Source organism: Saccostrea echinata, unplaced genomic scaffold, assembly GCF_033153115.1.
Source record: "Saccostrea echinata isolate AGI-Se365-2 ecotype Australia unplaced genomic scaffold, CSIRO_AGI_Sech_v1 ptg000010l, whole genome shotgun sequence".
In the NCBI taxonomy this organism is placed as follows: domain Eukaryota; kingdom Metazoa; phylum Mollusca; class Bivalvia; order Ostreida; family Ostreidae; genus Saccostrea; species Saccostrea echinata.
Genome location: NW_026889759.1, coordinates 1,642,506 through 1,661,553, shown reverse-complemented (window position 1 = coordinate 1,661,553; position 19,048 = coordinate 1,642,506). Strand labels below are relative to the sequence as shown.

At 34.0% G+C, this 19,048-nt stretch overlaps 1 protein-coding gene across 1 annotated transcript; it reads left to right on the top strand.

The window, feature by feature from the left end:
• Window positions 1-4,241: 4,241 nt before the first annotated feature.
• LOC133184580 (U-scoloptoxin(05)-Cw1a-like) lies at window positions 4,242-6,689 on the top strand. Its single transcript, XM_061319661.1, has 3 exons — window positions 4,242-4,378; window positions 4,837-4,989; window positions 5,787-6,689. The coding sequence occupies exons 1-3, from the start codon at window positions 4,321-4,323 to the stop codon at window positions 5,993-5,995; spliced, it is 420 nt and encodes a 139-aa protein (XP_061175645.1). The 5' UTR covers window positions 4,242-4,320; the 3' UTR covers window positions 5,996-6,689.
• The last annotated feature ends 12,359 nt before the right edge of the window (window positions 6,690-19,048 follow it).

Below are 19,048 nucleotides of genomic sequence, written 5' to 3'. Positions count from 1 at the left end.
CAATCTGGGCAAAAACTGTGCGCAGTGCACGTTGGGAAGTTGGTTTTCGGGCAAGGTCATTTAAGGGTCTTGTCATGATACCAAAACATTTGTCAACCGATGTATTGGAAAAGATGGCATATCAGATATACTAAAACCGATTATGCAAATATTTAATTCACAAATAAGAATAGGTGAGTTATTTTGCCTAGTTTTCTGGAAGTGGGGTAAATCAAAAGTGGATTCTCAAAAACTCCAAAGAACTTTTAGAAAATTTAAAATCACAATTCTTTTTTTCAAAAATTAGACTTTTCTTCACTTTATACAACCATTCCTTGCGATAAATCAAAAACTAGGCTTCTGATAACATAGACAAATGCTTCTTCAATAAAATTGAATGTAACTCAGAAATTTTCTTATCTTGTGAATGTTCATCAAAAAATTGCTTTGTTAAACTATACACACAAGTACTGAGAAGTTAATACTAAAAAAATGCTAGAGTCCTCCATGGACAACATCTTTGTAGTCTTCGGAGAGCGGGTCTTCGAACAAACTGTTAGAATTTCGATGGGCACTAATTGTGCTACTTTATTAGCCGACCTGTTTCTATATTCCTATGAAGAAGAATTTATTCAAAAACTTCTACATGAGAAGAAGGCATTCTTATGGCTTTAACTCGATATTCAGATATATCACGACATTTTATCAATGAACAATAGTTATCTCCATTCATATGTCGAACTCAATATATCCCAACTCGAATTTAAAGACACCACAGTCTGCCAATTCGTTTCATATTTGGATGTTTTACTAGAGACGATAAGGGTCAACTAACAACTCAGCTGTATAATAAAACGATATGACTTCAACTTTTCCATCGTCAGCTTCATGTTTCGTTATCACCTGTACTTGGTATTTATGTCTTACAACTTATTCGATACTCAGCAAGAGCTCTGAATACGATCAATTCTTAAACCGAGGCAGGCTAATGACAGATAAGTTGATGTTACAGGGATTTCAAAAACCTCGTTTAATGTCAGCATTTTGTAAATTCCATGGTTCTTATAATGACCTTCTTAGCAATTTTTACATATCATTGGGCCGTATTTTGGCGACATATCTCATACCATTTGTTAGACCTTCGTATTTATACTAAATTTGACTACAGGAAATTTGAAAAATTGACTATTCCGTCTACCTGATCAGAAAATAGGGCGCTCAACGGGTGTGACCAGGGGATGCTTACTCCTCCAAGGCACCTGATTCCACCTCTGAGATTTTCATTGGTTCGTGAATTCGAAGGTAATGCATTACTTTGCTAAAGTAATGGTAAAGTAATGTAATGGTAATGGTAATTTAATGCCAAATTCTTAAAGTAATGGTAATGTAATGCATTACTTTACAATGTAATTCGCCTCAAGCCTGGTTCGTGTTTTATGCCTTGTTCACAGATTCATATTGTTCGTTATTTTCACCTTTTTTCATTAGTAACCCCCTGCTAATCCTGAAATTTTTTAAAGAGTTAGATAGATAGATAGATAGATAGATAGATAGATAGATAGATAGATATCCTTGGTGGAAGGGTAGTCAAGTTTCTGCAAATGAAGGGTCACACTCTCTTCCAAGAGGAAATAATTAAGTAATAGTGAAAATTAAGTTTGGTCATTTGAATAATCTTCTACTCTGGGAACCACCGGACCAGAAAAGATTTGTTCCGATCATGGTCCCTGAGGTGGGTTGGGACAACAATAGGGGAACATTTTTTTTACGGGAATATATAGAAAAATGGTTGAAAAAATGGTTGAAAATCTTCTGTCTAAGAACAGCAGGGCCATATTAGTATTACTATTAAGCAAGCATCGTCAGGTAGTGCAAATTCAAGCATTATAATAATTAAATGATGCCTGAACAAAGAATTATAAACTATAACATTTATTTGTGCTGTTCTTCAAAATTGGAGCAGTCACGGTAGCTTATTCGGTAGAGCGCTGTTTCCGAGATCGGAAGGTCATGTGTACGAATCACGGCCGCGACTGACATAAGCCGATGAAAAATAGGTAGTAACTGTTCCTTCGCCAGGCGCTCGGCACTTTGAAGTGAAAGTTGCGGGTCTTTCTGATGAGACCTTAAATCCCGAGGCCCCGTGTCATGGTAGGCGTTGGCACGATAAAGAACCCTCACTGCTCAATGGCAATTGAGTGCCGAGTAAATGTCTAAATTTAAAGCCCTTCACCGGTATATGGTGCCGTCTCTATATGAGTGAAAAATTCTCGAACGGGACGTAAGACAACATACAATCAATCAATCAAATATTGGATTGGAGACATTTGAAATATTGGACGTTTGAGAGCCTACATGTTCATCTTCAATATGTTTATTTCAGCTGTGATTAAACTATCTTATAATAAAATGTAACTTTTTTTTTTAGCAAGTAGACCTGATAATTGGACACACGTATTTAGAAGTCTTTAATCTTCATGCAAGGTCAAATCTTGATGTTTAAGGTCGGATGTGATGGCGTTATTTAACTATTCTTTCAATTTTCTCTTCATAGAATTTTCTTCAGAAACGCAAAAATATCCAAAACACATTCATTTGCTTAATTTTCTTCATTTTGAAATATTTTAATTTCTTTATCATTTCTGTTCAATTTTCATAAAATTTGAATCATACATTTTGAACTGTATTTTCCAAGAAGGTTCAAGAATTGCAATATTTCTGTAGAGTCAGTATAAAGGAAATGACCACCTCCCCCTTGAAAGAAGCTTATGAAATTTATCAGCCCCTACATGTTGATTTTATGTAGTTGGTATAGTTTTGCTTCTAGTATTTTTTAGAAAATAGAACTGGAAGGAAAAAATTTGTAACATTTAATAAAATGTACTATTATCTCGAATAAAAATTCAACAAGTCCATGATGTTTGCAACGTAACTCTCTTCAATTACAGATAACTCTAAATTCCATCTTTATAGTAAATTAAAAACTGATTGTTCGAGGAAAAATTAGTTATTTTCAAATTTCAGAGTAAGTGGCCATTCTTTAGAAGTTGAAAGTGGTAGATACAGGAATATTCCAAGAGAACATATGCCGTATGAAGTTTGTAAAAAATTACAAAATGAATATCCTTTCTTTATTGATTATCAACAAAATCTGCTTCTGAAATATCAGTTATTCTCTATTAATAGAAACTCTAATTTTTTACTATCTAACAAACTGTAAATCAGAATTTGGACTTTTCTCCACAGTTCGAGTAGTTTTGAAAGTAATAATATTTTATATCGAATTTAGCAAGTTGTTATAACAAATTATTTAATTGAAAAAACAAATCGACAATTTGCAATTACATACAGTGTACTTGTAATTTTTAATTGATAATTTGTGTTCAAATTGATAATTTGTACATGATTAAGAATTAAAAATAGTCACATGAAATTTTGCAAAACACACAATGTGACCTTGTTTATCGATGCTTTGATTTTCCAGTACGAACCAATCAAATAGGTTTTTTTGTTTTTTGTTTTGTTTTGTTTTTTGTTTTTTGTTTTTGTTTTTTTTTTTGCTTCACGCTTTCAAGGGTAATGTTTTACTTTTCTACTAGAGATGAACTTAAAAAAAATGTCTGTTAATTATCTGGGAATTTAAACAAACGTCGAGATGCTTTTAACTTTTTAAAAGTACTTCTGAAATACAATTGAAAGAATTAGAAAAGATTTTCTTCACATTTGTAATGGGTAGCAATAATTCAATTTTGTGTAATAAATTATAAGGAAAGAGGTTTCAAGATAATTAGTGTAAGAAAGTTCATAATGTCCTTAAAACTAGTATGAATGAAAAAAATATTACTACAAGACAATGGGTTGGATTCTTTTTTAGATATCGATATTTTTTTTAAAATTGAATACTGTGGGCAAGATTAAAAATATTGCTTACAAATAAATATTACATTTATTTGTACAGATTTACAAAGTGAAACAGAAGCATTTCCTTAGGTGGGTTGATATCCTCTATTAATGAATTACAAATTATATACAGTATCTTATAAAAAATTATGAAAGAGAATCTTTTGATGAAAGCTGGAGACCCTGGAAGAATCCCCCCCCCCCCTCTCTCAATATAATAAAAATGAAAATGCAGTGAATTATATATATAAAAAAGTTTTTTGGTTTGTCTTCTTACAATAATTATTGTTAGAGAGTTATCGTTACTGAATGATTCATGCCGACAGGTATTTACAGGTGTCGCTTTCACACAGGTAAAAACCGGAAGACATTTTGTATGATGTGATTCAAAACAACTGAACAACTACGACAAATCACATTTTCTCTAAATAAGCCCTGAAGATGTTACCTGGAACAAGCCTCCTCCAAACTGCGATTATTTTTTGTTCTTTCTCTTCAGGTAAATAGTTAAGGTGTGATGAAATATAGCGTCACTGTGGATTTGAAGTGATGTTGAGTTTTAAAAGTAGTTACCTGTTTACCATTGACAATTACTCAGTACTTTGATTCCAACAAGAGACCCATTTTATTAATATATGTACGTCACGTGTATTCATTTTCTTGATTTCTTGTATGGTGTAAATGTACAGATAGATTCCCATTGTTACTTGCATGTACACAACTTTGAATTGCACTTTGCCACCAAGAATCCTCTAGTTTTGTAGCTGTCGATCTGTAGCTCGCTGGTCTGAAAAAGAATTGCGATAGACAGCCGAACTGTCTTTTTTTTTCCGGAGAACTAGAGTTCTGGAGCTACCATAGTGATGCTGAATCCAGAATTCACTGATTTGGTCCATTCCAAGTTTTTTAGGAAGTCATGTATTTATAATTTAACTAACCATAACATTTTTTTCCCAGTTTTAGCACTGAATTGTTACCAGTGTAACTCAACATTAGATTCCAACTGTCAAGATCGCTTCGACCATGATCAAAGTGTCAATCCCATCCGTTCTACCAAGTGTACAGTGTACAATGCCCGCTACTGCATAAAGATAACAGGAGTATGGGGAGGTGAGAAATATGTTCTTATTGTGTTGCAATGAGAAAGAAAGGAAGGAGGGAGAGAAAATAGGATATATTTTTCTAATGTACAGTGCTTTATACTTGTTTTAATATTGCCTAACAGAGTGAAGGGGAGGTAGAACATGCAATGAAAGTTAGTTACTTTAGTAAGACTGTGAAATTGATGGGAAGACAGAAAAGTCATATATACAGTAAAACATGCTTATAGCAAACACACAGTGAATTGATATTTATTTTATCCCCTTGATTTTTAGCTCACCTGAGCTGAAAGCTCAAGTGAGCTTTTCTGATCACCCGTTGTCCGTCATCCATCAGTCCGTCTGTAATCTTTTCACATTTTCAACTTCTTCTCAAGAACCACTGTGCCAATTTTAACCAAAGTTGGAGTAGGGTGGGGCCATAATAAGTATTTCAAGGGGAAAATCTGGTGAAGAACAGCAGGGCCAAAGTTACTCAGGTGAGGGTCTCTAATTTAAAACACATTGTAAACTTAATAGATGTAATGAATTTATAATGAAGGAAAATCGTCTGTCCCTGGCACTTCCCTATGAGAATGTTTTACTGTACTGATGAAAGTGTGTGAAGGAACAGGAAAGAAGAATGATTTCTTGGTATCTGCTCCATAGTACATTTATGTACAAAATTAGTTTATTTAAATTTTTTTATTTAGAATTTTTAATTGCTGAATTTATTGTTGATAATATCAATCATCAATTTTTTAGCTTAATAAGTTTATATTAATATAAAGGATGTATTATTGACATCTGTTAAATTGTCTTTCCCAGGAATAGTTGGGACCCATCGCTTTTGCAGTGCCCGGGACCTAGGGGACCAGTGTCAAGATTTGTCGTACCCAGACCACGATCGTTTATATCGAGCATGTGTATATAGCTGTACAAGAGATGACTGTAACTCTGCTATCCCTACAAAGGGCTCCATCATTTCCCTTCTTCTTTTACTTTTCGGACCGCTGTTGATAAAACATTTTCTGTAACCAGTGTGACATCTAACAAGAACCATGCAACATCTAGAGCTAGACTACACAAGATATTTCTACAAAACAGATACAGAAACAGCAATGCTAGTGGAAACACAGTGATGAAGCATTAACAGTTGAATATTCTGCTGGCTATATTAATCAAGAGATATACCAAAGAGTATGTTGTACTCATGGGATAAAAACATTGTTCACTTGACCTAGAAATATCATGTTTCGGGGGGGGGGGGGGGGGATGTTACAATCTGTGAAGTGTTGAAAGTAATCTTTATTTAGTTGTCTGGAATTTTCTCCTTGAGAATTTTTCCTTTTCCTCTCAGTCGCACATTTATAGTCTAAAAATCTATCTTGAAATATATATATATCTCTATGCAATTCAGTCATAGTCATTTTATTACTGATTACTTGTATGGAAAAGTTGAAAATTTTATGTTTAATTCTTTAAATATCATGTCATCACATTTTTGTACAAATCATTCTAACACATAAGGTATCATGTATCAAGTATATGTTAATGTAGATGGAGTATTGAATTTTTATTCTTGCATAAATTGAATGGATGAAGTTTGTGTGACAATGGACTGTGCCATTATTGATATATTAAATGAGAGAATTGATGAGCATTTTTGTATCTTTTTGTATATACTCGTATATTTTTATGAATTTTACACAAATATAATTAAAGATACATATGAAAAAACCTTGTTTGTTTTATGATCCATAGAGAGGCATTATTTTGAATCACCGAAGATAATATATTCTAAAGACTGTAGTACTAGGAAAGTCATCCGAGATAAAATTTAATGAATAATCAGGTGACTTTTTATGATACATTTTGTGGAGTTTAATTGGACAATGCAGGTTTTGAAAGCCCCCCCCCCCCCCCCCGCTTTTTTTTAGTACAATTTTTTTGAGTACAGTTTTTTATAGTGAAGAAACTCTGCTGCCCCACCCACCACCACCCCTTTCCTCGCTGCACACACACACTTTTGTTGCAGTTAGGTCGATTTTATTGCATTAAAATAATTGGTTCAAAAGTAGAAGTAAATCCCCCCAACAAATTTTTGAGTCTGGGTAGGTTTTTTTTCAAATCAAAGTCTACGACACCCCCCCCCCTTCGCAATTAAGGTCATTTATACGGTTACGAAGTCATTAAGCTTAGGACTTAAGAAAAAGTCTAATGACATGCTCCATATCAAAGCTTGACTAATTGTTCAAAAGCAGAAGGGCAAAATTAATGCAGATCAATTAATGGGGTGTGCAGAATGTTTTAAATGGAGATGCTCGATATCAAAGGATTATATTTTCAAGGAGTTTCTCCTCTATATTCCATTTCAAACTTAAACCTTTTGGTTTCACTATCCGTCAGTCTGCTAATGTTATGTTGTGACCGCTGAAGACAGACTGGTGGTAAGAAATTATTATCAACAAGCTTTAGGCACTATCTTTCATGCGCGGATCTAGAGGGGGGTTGGGAGGGGGTCAGGACTTTGGACCCCCCCCCCCCCCGGAAAACGTGGACCACCACCACCATCACGAAAGAGGTATTTTTCATGTTGGGGAAAGGGAATTAACCTTTTTTTTTTTTTTTTTTTTTTTGCTAAAAAAGACATTTACTGGGTTTGATAGGTTCGGGAATGTTTTTTTTTTTTTTTTTTTTTTTTTTTGTTTTTTTTTTCCTTTCAAGATTTTTCTGGGAGAAATTTTTTATCTGGGGTGGACACCCCCCCCCCCCCCCCGTAATAAATTCCTGGATCCGCGCCTGTCTTTTCGTGAAAAAAAAACATGTGAAAATTTACAAATTTGTCTTTGAAGGTATTTAAAATCAATTTAGATTTATATGTCAGATAAATATTTCTCGGAAATATTGCGAAGAATCATGTAATTACGCATTTATTCATTTGTGTTTGTTACAAAATGTTTTCCAAATATTTTAAGGAATATATATGTTAAAAAAAAGCTTCTCTGCAAAACCGTGCGGTTATCACTTTCAAAGTTATCTTCTTCCAGTAAGAAATCATCAATAGGTATTGCTATCATATGACTATAATGATGAACTTTGAAGAAATGAAATGGATAATTACACTACTTTGTGAATTCAGAGACTTCTTCGCAAACATTTTCAATTACTTAACTGCTGGTTTTTAGAACCAGACAATCAGACTACCTTAATTTCCATATAGAAATCCATTTATTAATTCTTTTTATTGAATTTAAGACCACATTTTCAATTTGATAATGTAAAACCAAACTTTGAATTTATGTTGATTGCCAATCATTTTTTAAGATTATTAAATACCCGGTATACATCCCTTTCTGCCTCCTATCATATACAGTTTTTATTTGTGCTTATATTTTCTCAAGTTTGCATAATGTTACTTTTGTTTGCAATGTTCATAGATACACTCATCAAGAAAAATAATGCAATATAATATAACGAAAACATTAAAGTAAGTTACATTTTACTTCATTCTTTTTCAATCTTACTTATTTGTGGACTCTGTCAAAAATCTCATTCGCAAACCTACAGTGACAATAATTTGATGGAAAATCAGCACACTATTATTTTTAGCACGAAGTCAGTTGACTTTATTATTATTGACTGTGACCAACTTCTTATAAACTATGCATCATTGACAACATCAAGAAGTTTCTTTGCAAAACTGTACAGTTGCATTTTCAAAAATCATTCCCTCCCAGCATTCGTTGTTTGACGCGAAAGCGGCACTAGCTAAATGTTACCAGAAAACTTTGAAATCAGCACTAAGTACTATTACCAGAAAACTCAGCAATCAGCGCTAGTTACTGCTACCAGAAAACCCAGAAATCAGCTCTCGGTACTGTTACCAGAAAACTCAGCAATCAGCGCTAGTTACTGCTACCAGAAAACCCAGAAATCAGCTCTCGGTACTGTTACCAGAAAACTCAGCAATCAGCACTAGCTATTGTTACCAGAAAACTCAGAAATTAGCTCTAGGTACTGTTACAAGAAAAATCAGCAATCAGCACTAGTTATTATTACCAGAAAACTCGGCAATCACTGCTAGCTATTGTTACAAGAAAACACAGCAATCAGTGCTAGCTATTGTTACCAGAAAACTCAGCAATCAGCACTAGCTATTAATACCAGAAAACTCAGCAATCAGCACTAGTTATTATTACCAGAAAACTCAGCAATCAGTGCTAGCTATTGTTACCAGAAAACTCCGCAATCAGTTGTTTTCGGTCGGCCTACTTTCCTTTTTCCTTCTGGATGCCATGTCAGTGCGGTGGTACAAATTCTGGTGTTCTCCATCCTCAGTACATGGCCAATCCAATTCCATTTCCTGAGAGTTATTATCTCACTCGCTCTAGCTGTCTTCGTTCTATGATAGAGTTCTTCATTTGACATTTTCTGGGTCAGAAATAAAAATATCTCTATTATTTGTTTTCAAGAAACACACAGTACTCATGAGACTTCAAGGTTATGGGAATCAGAGTGGGGCTACAAATCCTTTTTCAGTAGTTATACAAGCAGCTCAGCCGGAGTTGCAATACTTTTCAAGAATAACTTTGAATTAGATATCCATTCAGTTAAACATGACTCTTTGGGTAGATATATTAAAATGGATATTTCAGCAAATAAATTTAGATTTACTTTAGTAAATTTGTATGGTCCAAATAATGAAAGTCCAGAATTTTTTCAAAACATTAAAGAAGAAATTACAAAATTAGAAAACATGTCTATCCTTATTTGTGGGGATTGGAATGTTGTTCAAAATAAAGAACTTGACACTTTCAATGTTAAGAATCTTAATAATCCAAAGGCAAATGAAGTAATAAAAAATATAAAAAATGAACTTGAAATTCATGATCCATGGAGAATCTGGAATGAGGAAGTAAGACAGTACACATGGAGAAGATTTCAGATCAGTCTGACATTCTGGATGAACAAAGGTCTTTTTTCTCAAATTTATACAAAAGTAAAAGAAATAAAAATAATGAAACATTTTTGTCTTTTTCTTTCTACAACATAACGTCAAATTATCTGATGAAGAAAGAGACAATTGTGGAGGTTTTCTGAAACTTAAGGAATGCACAAAGACACTAAAAAATATGAAAAAACAAAAAATCACCAGGATCAGATGCGTTTACAGTGAAATTTTACAAATTTTTCTGGAATGATATAGGTATCTTTGTTATGAAATCTTTAAATGAAGGGTTTTTAACTGGAAAACTTTCACAGTTCCAATCTCAGGGGGTAATTACATGCATTCCTAAAGAGGAAAAGGATAGAAGATACATGAAAAATTGGAGACCTATTTCATTATTAAATGTAGATTACAAATTGGTTCTAGTACCATAGCGAATCGCATTAAGAATGTGTTGACCAGTATTATAAGTGATACCCAAAAAGGTTTTATAAAAGGACGTTTTATAGGTGAAAATACCAGGTTTTTATATGATTTAATAGATTACCTTAAAGATAAAAAACGGTTTGGTTTGCTCCTTTTATTAGATTTTGAAAAAGCTTTTGATTCATTAGAATGGGATTTTATTGTTAAAGCATTAAAGTCCTTTAATTTTGGGGAGTCATTAGTTAAATGGTTTAATACTTTTTACTCATCCAGCACAAGCTGTGTGATAAATAATGGAAACTTATCCTCCTTTTTTTAATCTTGAACGTGGATGTAGACAGGGAGACCCATTAGCACCATTTTATCATTACAGTAGAACTACTAGCAATCTCATTGAAGAAAAATGAAAATATCAAAGGCATATCCATTAATGGGAAAGAAAATAAGCTAGGACAATATGCAGATGACTCTTTTTTAACATTAGATGGAAGTGAAAAATCATTGAGAGAATCGATGAAATTAATTGAACAATTTGGAAATGCATCTGGTTTGAAACTTAATATTTCAAAATCTCAAGCAATATGGTTAGGAAGCAAGGCTGGATCAAAACAAACTCTATGCGAAGACTTAAAAATTAATTGGGGTGGTGACACCTTTAAGCTTTTAGGAATAATATTTACAAAAAACTTCGAAAATATTGTGACTATTAATTATCAATACAAAAGCAAATGTAGCTCCAGCTTTTAAAAAGGATGAAAAATACAAAGCAGTAAATTATAGGCAAATTTCATTGACTTGCATATGTTGCAAGTTAATGGAACACATAATCACAAGCAACATCATGGCCCATCTAGAAAACAATAACATCTTATATGATTTACAACATGGGTTCAGGAAATCAAGATCATGTGAATCACAATTAATAGATTTTATCCAAGAACTAACATACATGTACAAAAACAATAACAACATACAAACTGACTTAATCATACTGGACTTTGCTAAAGCCTTCGATAAGGTTCCCCATCGTCGCCTTCTGTACAAGTTAAATTTCTATGGTATAAGACAACAGACATTAAACTGGATTCATGATTTTCTATCAGATAGAACACAAACAGTAGTTATAAATGGCATTTCCTCCACTTCTGTATCTGTCACTTCTGGCGTGCCCCAGGGAACAGTCCTTGGACCTATCCTTTTTCTTATTTATATAAATGACTTCCCTGAATATCTCCATCATAGTAAACTAAGGCTCTTTGCTGACGATAGTATCATCTACAAAGAAATAAAAACACCAGAAGACTGTCACAAACTACAATTAGATCTAGATGCAGCTACACGGTGGGAGTCTGATTGGCTAATGGCTTTCCACCCAGACAAGTGTACTAGAAACGGACATATTCTCAAAATTGTATTCTACAATATCATGTACTTGAGTCAGTAAGCTCAGCCAAGTATTTAGGTGTAACATTACAGTCAAATCTAAAGTGGAACACACATTATGACAATATTATTGCAAATGCAAATAAATCATTAGGATTCCTTAAACGTAATCTGAAAATTTCAAACACAGAAGTAAAATCCAGAGCCTATCTAGCAATAGTGCGCCCTAAACTCGAGTATTGTTGTAGTGTTTGGGATCCACATACGACACTGTATAGACAAAAACTTGAAATGGTTCAGAGAAGGGCGGCTCGCTATGTACATAACAATTACCACAATACCAGTAGCGTTAGGACATGATTAGTACACTACAGTGGCCAACACTAGCTGAGCGACGCCTCAAAACCAGATTAATACTGTTTTACAAGGTAGTTCATCAACTTGTTGCTATACCTACAGACATATTCATACCTACAGATGCAAGAACCAGACAAAATCACACACAAACATACATACACTTACAAGCATCAAAAGAAACATACAAATGGTCCTTTTTTCCACAAACTATAATACAATGGAATTTACTTCCCCAGTCTGTTGTTCAAGCCACTGAAGCAGAAATTTTTAGAGAACAGCTAACCCCAGCTGTTCTCAACACTATCATGTAAAAAGTAACATTTCTTTTAATCACAAATGTAAATAAAAGCACAGTTTTTTTCTTTATATTTAGTTTGCTTAGGTCACGCATGCGCACCAGCAAGTAATCTTCAGCGCTTTGAAGTTTTGTTGTAAATAGAAAAAGAAAATAAATTCTATCAAAAATTACTTACATCATGGGCAAAAAGAGATTTAACTCCAATAGGAAAGATTACTGTCATTAAAACGCTAGTTATTCCAAACTTTATACACTTATTCTCAGCTTTACCAAATCCACCAAAAGAACTACTTAATGAGATCAATAAAATTTTATTTCAATTTATTTGGGCATACAAGGTGGAAAAAGTAAAAAGGAATACCTTAATAGGTAAAATTGAAGAAGGTGGACTAAATGTGATTCATTTATCCTCCTTCATATCATATATAAAGCTTAAATGGGTAAAGAGAGTCCTTACAGACAACATTGGAGCATGGCAGCAATTACTATGCTGTATTTTAAATCAAAAAGATATTAATTTTGTATTTTATTTAACCAAAGAAAAACTTTCAGAGTTGTTGAATTACATTGGTCATGATTTTTGGAAAGATGATATCAAAGCTCTTATAATTGTTAAAAAAAATCCTGTGAGTGTTTTAGATTATTTATATTCTGATATCAGAAATTTTGTTAATGTTAAAAAATTGAGTTTTTACACTTCTTGGGTGGAAAAAGGTTTTAGAGTACTGAAAGACTTATTGACAGATGATGGAAAATTGAAGTGTTTTAATGATGTCAAGAATATGGTTGGTACTAATAATTTTTTAAACTATTTTAATATTGTATCAAGAGTACCATCAAGAGTCAAAAGGGAAATAATTGTTTATATGAGAGATAGAGGTACTCAATTTGCAGAACCAGAGAAATGTGTTATACAAAAAATGATGTCTGTGACAAGTATGAAATTTCTGTGTAAAGTTATAAAATTTGTGGCACTAAAGCCCAATAAGTTAAAATGGGAGATTTATTTAAATGAACCTATCACAGAAAAACACTAGCATTTTTCCCTTCGGAATGCATCCATATGCACAAAGGACACCAAAATAATTTACTTTCAATATAAAATTCTTATGGGCTTCCTAGCCACAAATTCTTTACTTCACAAGATAAAAATTGCTGAAAATAATGTTTGTTCCTTCTGTAAAACAGATCCAGAAACATTGATTCATCTTTTTTATGATTGTATACATGTAACCAGGTTTTGGAGAGATTTTGAAAATTGGTATCGTGCTATTGAAAATGATTATGTAATTTCAAAACAGAAGGTGATGCTTGGTAACATTGATGGAAGTTGTTTAGAAAATTTTCTTATCTTGTTAGGAAAAAAAGTACTTGTATCACTCAAGATCTCAATGTACAATACCTAAATTTACAGAAGCAATTAACATTTTTAAGTATTATAGAAAAATTGAAAAATATTGTGAAAGTAACTTTCACTGTAAAACTAAAATGTATAGTAAATGGGCAATGTTTGATTTGATTTGTTAATATAAGAAATTCTAATTAGTATTACTATAGCTGTAATATTGAACAGTTTTTTTTTTTTTTGGGGGGGGGCACAGTGAGTGTGTGGGGGTGTGGGGGTGTACGTGTGAGGTGTGTTTTTTGTACATATATGTCTGTGTTGTTTGATCTTATGTATATGACAACTTTTTCAAAAATAAAGCATTAAAAAGAAAAATTTAAAAAAAAAGTTTTGTGACATCATACTTCTTTCTACGTGTATCTGAATTTTGATTTTGTTTCTTCAATTTTATTCTGATCTTACTCCTTATCAGTTCATGATCACTGCTTGCATCAGCTCCTCTCATCGCTCTTGTATCTGAGATACAGTTCTGTGTTGTTTTGATATAAGCACATAATCAATTTGGTTTTCGGTCTTTCCATCAGGTGAGATCCAGGAGATCTTGTGCCTTGATTTATGAGGAAATATTGTTCCTGTAATGACTAAGTTGTTGAGCTCACATATATCCAATAGTCGTTCTCCGTTTTCATTTCGCTCTCCTATTCCATGCTTCCCCATAGCACTTTCATGGCCTTTGTTGTTGCTGCCAACCTTTGCATTGAACTCTCCAATAATGAGCAGTGTGTCATGTTTTGGAGTGTTATTAATACATGTAACTCCCTGCAGTTGTTCCATGAATGTTTCCTTTGTCTCTTCAGGGCTTTCATTTGTTGGTGAATATACTACAATCAGGCTTATCATTAGAGTTGATGTATAGAATCTTGCATACATCAATCTCTCATTTATGGGTTTCCATTCCATCAATGACTTCTAAGCTTTCTTTGTCAGCATTATTCCTACTCCTTCTTGATGTAATCCATCCTGTAACCCGTCCTGAGTAAAGCACTAGTTTCCCACTTTGCAATGTAGTTTTTCCATTCATAGGCCATCTGACTTCGCTTAAGCGGTATCTTCGATCAGTCGATATCTATCCATCTCCTGTTCTATCTGGGCTGTTTTCCCTGTAATAGACATAGATCTCACATTCCACCTCCCTATATATGTTATCTTTAGGTGTGCATATAGGGACTTCGGCCTTTGGACTTCCAACTGGCTTTCATCCACCTGCGTCATGTTGTCCTCTGCATTAATATTTGTCACAGTTAGAGGGCTAACCTCCCGCTGTGTGCTCAGTGTATTTGGGGTTTCTGTAATCATGAGGTTTTTACTCTGCCTGGTGATTAGCCATGCAGAAACCCCCTGGACTCGGTGGGCCAGTGGTTTTCTGTTGGGGTTTCCCTTCCTTTAGCCACATGTTCCAGTTATTTAAAGGCGCCGGAAACTCGCCTTTCACCACTGTCACTCAGCTTCCAAGGTATTACCAGGGTCACCAAACGTGAAGGTGTGACATGTGATTCGCTGGCAGAACCTGTTTGAGACGGTTTACATTACTCGAGGTTTTGTAAAGTGAGACTTAGTAGCGTTGGTAACACCCCTCGAGACCAAACCAGCATATGATCAGCAGTAGCTATTATTACCAGAAAACTCACCAATTAGCGCTAGCTATTGTTACCAGAAAACTCAGCAATCAACGCTAGCTTTTATTAATAATACTCTGTTTCCCTTCACTGTGATCAATCTGGATCTTCAATTAAACATAAAATGTATTTTTTTTGCAATATTACCCAAAACCAAACTAAAACCCCATTCACACGAGACCATTTGCTCAGAGGCATAAATTTTACACATATGCTAATTTTAATCATGCCGTGTAATTGTATTTTCGCGATGCATTCACACGCACTAGCAAATGCGTATATCAGTATTGACAATTTCCAAGCATTTTGCATTTGATATATATTTGTTCTGAGCTTTCTTCAACTCCATGCTTTTCTTGTGTACTAAAGAGCATACCTGTTTTCTTCATCTATACATGCAGTTTCCAATCGGTTAATCGGTCGGAACGTCTTGCGTTTAACCGTTTAGCAAATATCTGTATTCGATTGCCATCCCTTATAAATTCAATCATGGCTTAATTACTAATTCCTATGAAACAGTCAGTCAAAATACAATCCAATGATAGGTTTTATTTGCAAATGAGGTATTTATAACGACAATAGAATTTACGAAATAATAATTTTATGGAAACAAGATTGTTGAAAGCCATGTAACATTGACTTATTTGTCAATAACCTGCATCGGTTTAAAAAAAATTGTACTCGGAGCACACTCTTCCATATGCGATAAACTATGAGACATAGACACCGTATGTACATGTAGGTGATAGTGGAATGTTACTACATACATTTGTAAATAATGAAAGTTGATGATAGAAAAGCTGTTTGTCCCTCTCACTCACGCATGTCGTGTGCCTAATTTTCCAGTATGATAACCCCGGCCCTAAGTAGCCAGGGTTTGTCAATATTTTCTCACAAAGCATCACATTAACCTATTCGAATGGCTATCACACAGTCCACATTTGTCCTCAATCGAACATTTTTGGGACTAACTGGACAGTAGAGTGAGATGGCGTCCGAATACCCCAGCTAATCTCGACAAGCTAAGTAAGGACTGCCTAGTTGGAAGAGTAAAATAATATCCCCATGAGAAGGGTTAAAGCACGAATGAACTCCATACACAGGATAATTAGGTATTTGACGAAGGAAGCATACGAGATACTGACGAGTCAGTATTCATTTTAGTTGGTACTGTCAAACGTGCTTCATGTGAATCATAGGACAAACGAATGATATGTTGGGAACTTGCTGATTAATGACGCTTTTGAATGTTATGTTACGATACTGGGAAAAATCATTCGATTATTGCTTAACGCCGAGGCGGCAATATTTCAGCCATAGTTCGGCAAAAAATGGAATAAATAACATTAAATCGCCTCAAATGTTTACCCTGCATTATCTTTTCCTTTCAGTTTATTAATGATTTTGACCAACAAGGTGAAACTCTGCATCGTTGACAACATTAACAAGTTTCATTGCAAAACTGTGCAGTTGTTGCTTTCAAAACCATTCCCTCTCCGCAGTTGTTCTTTGATGCAAAATCAGCACTAGATACTGTTATCAAAAACTCAGAAATCAGGACTAGGTACTGTTAACAAAAACTCAGAAATCAGCACTAGGTACTGTTTACAAAAACTCAGAAATCAGCACTAAGTACTGTTAACAAAAACTCAGAAATCAGCACTAGGTACTGATTACAAAAACTCAGAAATCAGCATTAGGTAGTGTTAACAAAAACTCAGAAATCAGCACTAGGTACTGTTATCAAAAACTCAGAAATCAGCACTAGGTACTGTTATCAAAAACTCAGAAATCAGGACTAGGTACTGTTTACAAAAACTCAGAAATCAGCACTTTGGCAATATTGTGCAAACTGAACTTGGTCATTCGATGAAAAAAATCAGCCCTCTGTACTTTCACCGTAAAAAATTTGTGACATAATTATTAATCTTTATCATCTTAGCTCACAATCTTTTAATCTTTTAATGTAATTCTTATTTCTTTGAACTTGAAATAAAATACACCACAGGGTCTGACACATCTTTTTCATATTTGGACGATTTATTAGAGAAAGACAATGCTGGCGAACTAACAACTTATGATAATTGTGATAACTTCAAATTTTCTATCACCGATTTCCCTTATTTCTCTATCAATATACCACTATCACCTGGATAATTACTTTATGTCTCCCAGGTGATTCGATACGGAAAGGGCACATACGAACAATTTCTAAAACGAGACAGGCTATTGACAAATAAGTTGATGATACAAGGATATCAACACTCTCGTTTAACGTCAATATTTCGCATATTGTCTTTCCTTGCATTCTGCTTGACTTCTTTATTTAATTTAATGTAGGCTTACTGTAGGCTTCTGGTGCTGTTTTTTTAAATACTAGGAGAAATAAGCATACCCATAGGAGCTCTATGTATTGATAGGTAAGCGGAATAATCCATATATAGTTAAATTTAGTGTAAAGCTATGTCCTATCATTGATATGAAACATGTCCGTCAAAACACGACCCAGGTATAGGTTGTATTTTCAAACAAGGTAATTATATCGACCATAGAATGTGCAAAAAGCTAAATTGAAACGAAATTGTTGAAAGACCTATAGCATTTCAATTTTTTCAGTAGCTTGGCTCGGTTTTAAAAAATGATCATACTCAGAACATGCTCTTGCGTACAGAATCAGTATGGAGACATAAACAGCATATGCAGATGATATTGAAATATTATTGCATAAATACTAATAGGGTAGGTTGACGATGGGAAAGCTGAAAGCACGTTTACCTTTGGTTTAGCTGTTAGTTGGCCATTATCGTCTATAGTCAGTAAAACATCCAAGTATGAAACAAATGTTGTAGACTCTGTGGTGTCCTTTATTTCGAGTTCATTGGGATTTATCCAGTGCACATTTGAATGAATGAAAATAACTATTGTTAATTGAAAATAACTAATGCTAATTGATAAATTGTCGTTGATATATCTTAGTATCAAATCAAAGGCCACAGCGAGAATTTTTTTCTCATGCGGAAACTTTTGAATAAATCTGCTCAAAAGAAAAAAATTAAAAGATCGGCTTTCAAAGGAGCACAATTAGTACCCATAGAAATTCCAACATTTTGTTGGAAGATCTAATCTCCAAAGACTGCATAGAAACTCCTGTATCTACTAGTATTTTGTTTTTGTTTTTGTTTGTTTGTTTGTTTGTTGTTGTTGTTTTTTTTTGTTTTTTTTGTAAATGACCAATCGCAAGATATGAAAAAAATTTGACTTATATTTTTATTTAAAAAAACAAAAGAAGAAGTTATCTCTGACGTCAAAAAGACTTGTATTTAATTTCTGGGTAGTTCAGTCGGTAGAGCGCTCGCTCCGTGATCGGAAGGTCGTGTGTTCGAATGACGGCCGCGACTGACCTAAGTCGAAAAAAAATAGGTAGCAACTGTTCCTTCCCCAAGCGCTCGGCACTTTGAAGTGAAAGTTGCGGGTCCTTCAGATGAGACCTTACAAAACCGAGGTCCCGTGTCACGGTAGGCGTTGGCACGTTAAAAAAACCCTCACACTGCTCAATGACCCTGAGTGCATCGGCATATGATGACGTCTCTATATGAGTGAAAAATTCTCGAACGGGACGTAAAACAACATACAACCAATCAATCTTTAATTTAT

Excerpts from the sequence above, each read along its gene's own strand:
- LOC133184580 (XM_061319661.1), top strand. The coding sequence starts at position 4,321 with ATGTTACCTGGAACAAGCCTCCTCCAAACTGCGATTATTTTTTGTTCT. Across the intron at positions 4,379-4,836 it reads TTTTTGTTCTTTCTCTTCAG|TTTTAGCACTGAATTGTTAC; the intron begins GTAAATAGTTAA and ends TTTTTTTCCCAG. Across the intron at positions 4,990-5,786 it reads GATAACAGGAGTATGGGGAG|GAATAGTTGGGACCCATCGC; the intron begins GTGAGAAATATG and ends TGTCTTTCCCAG.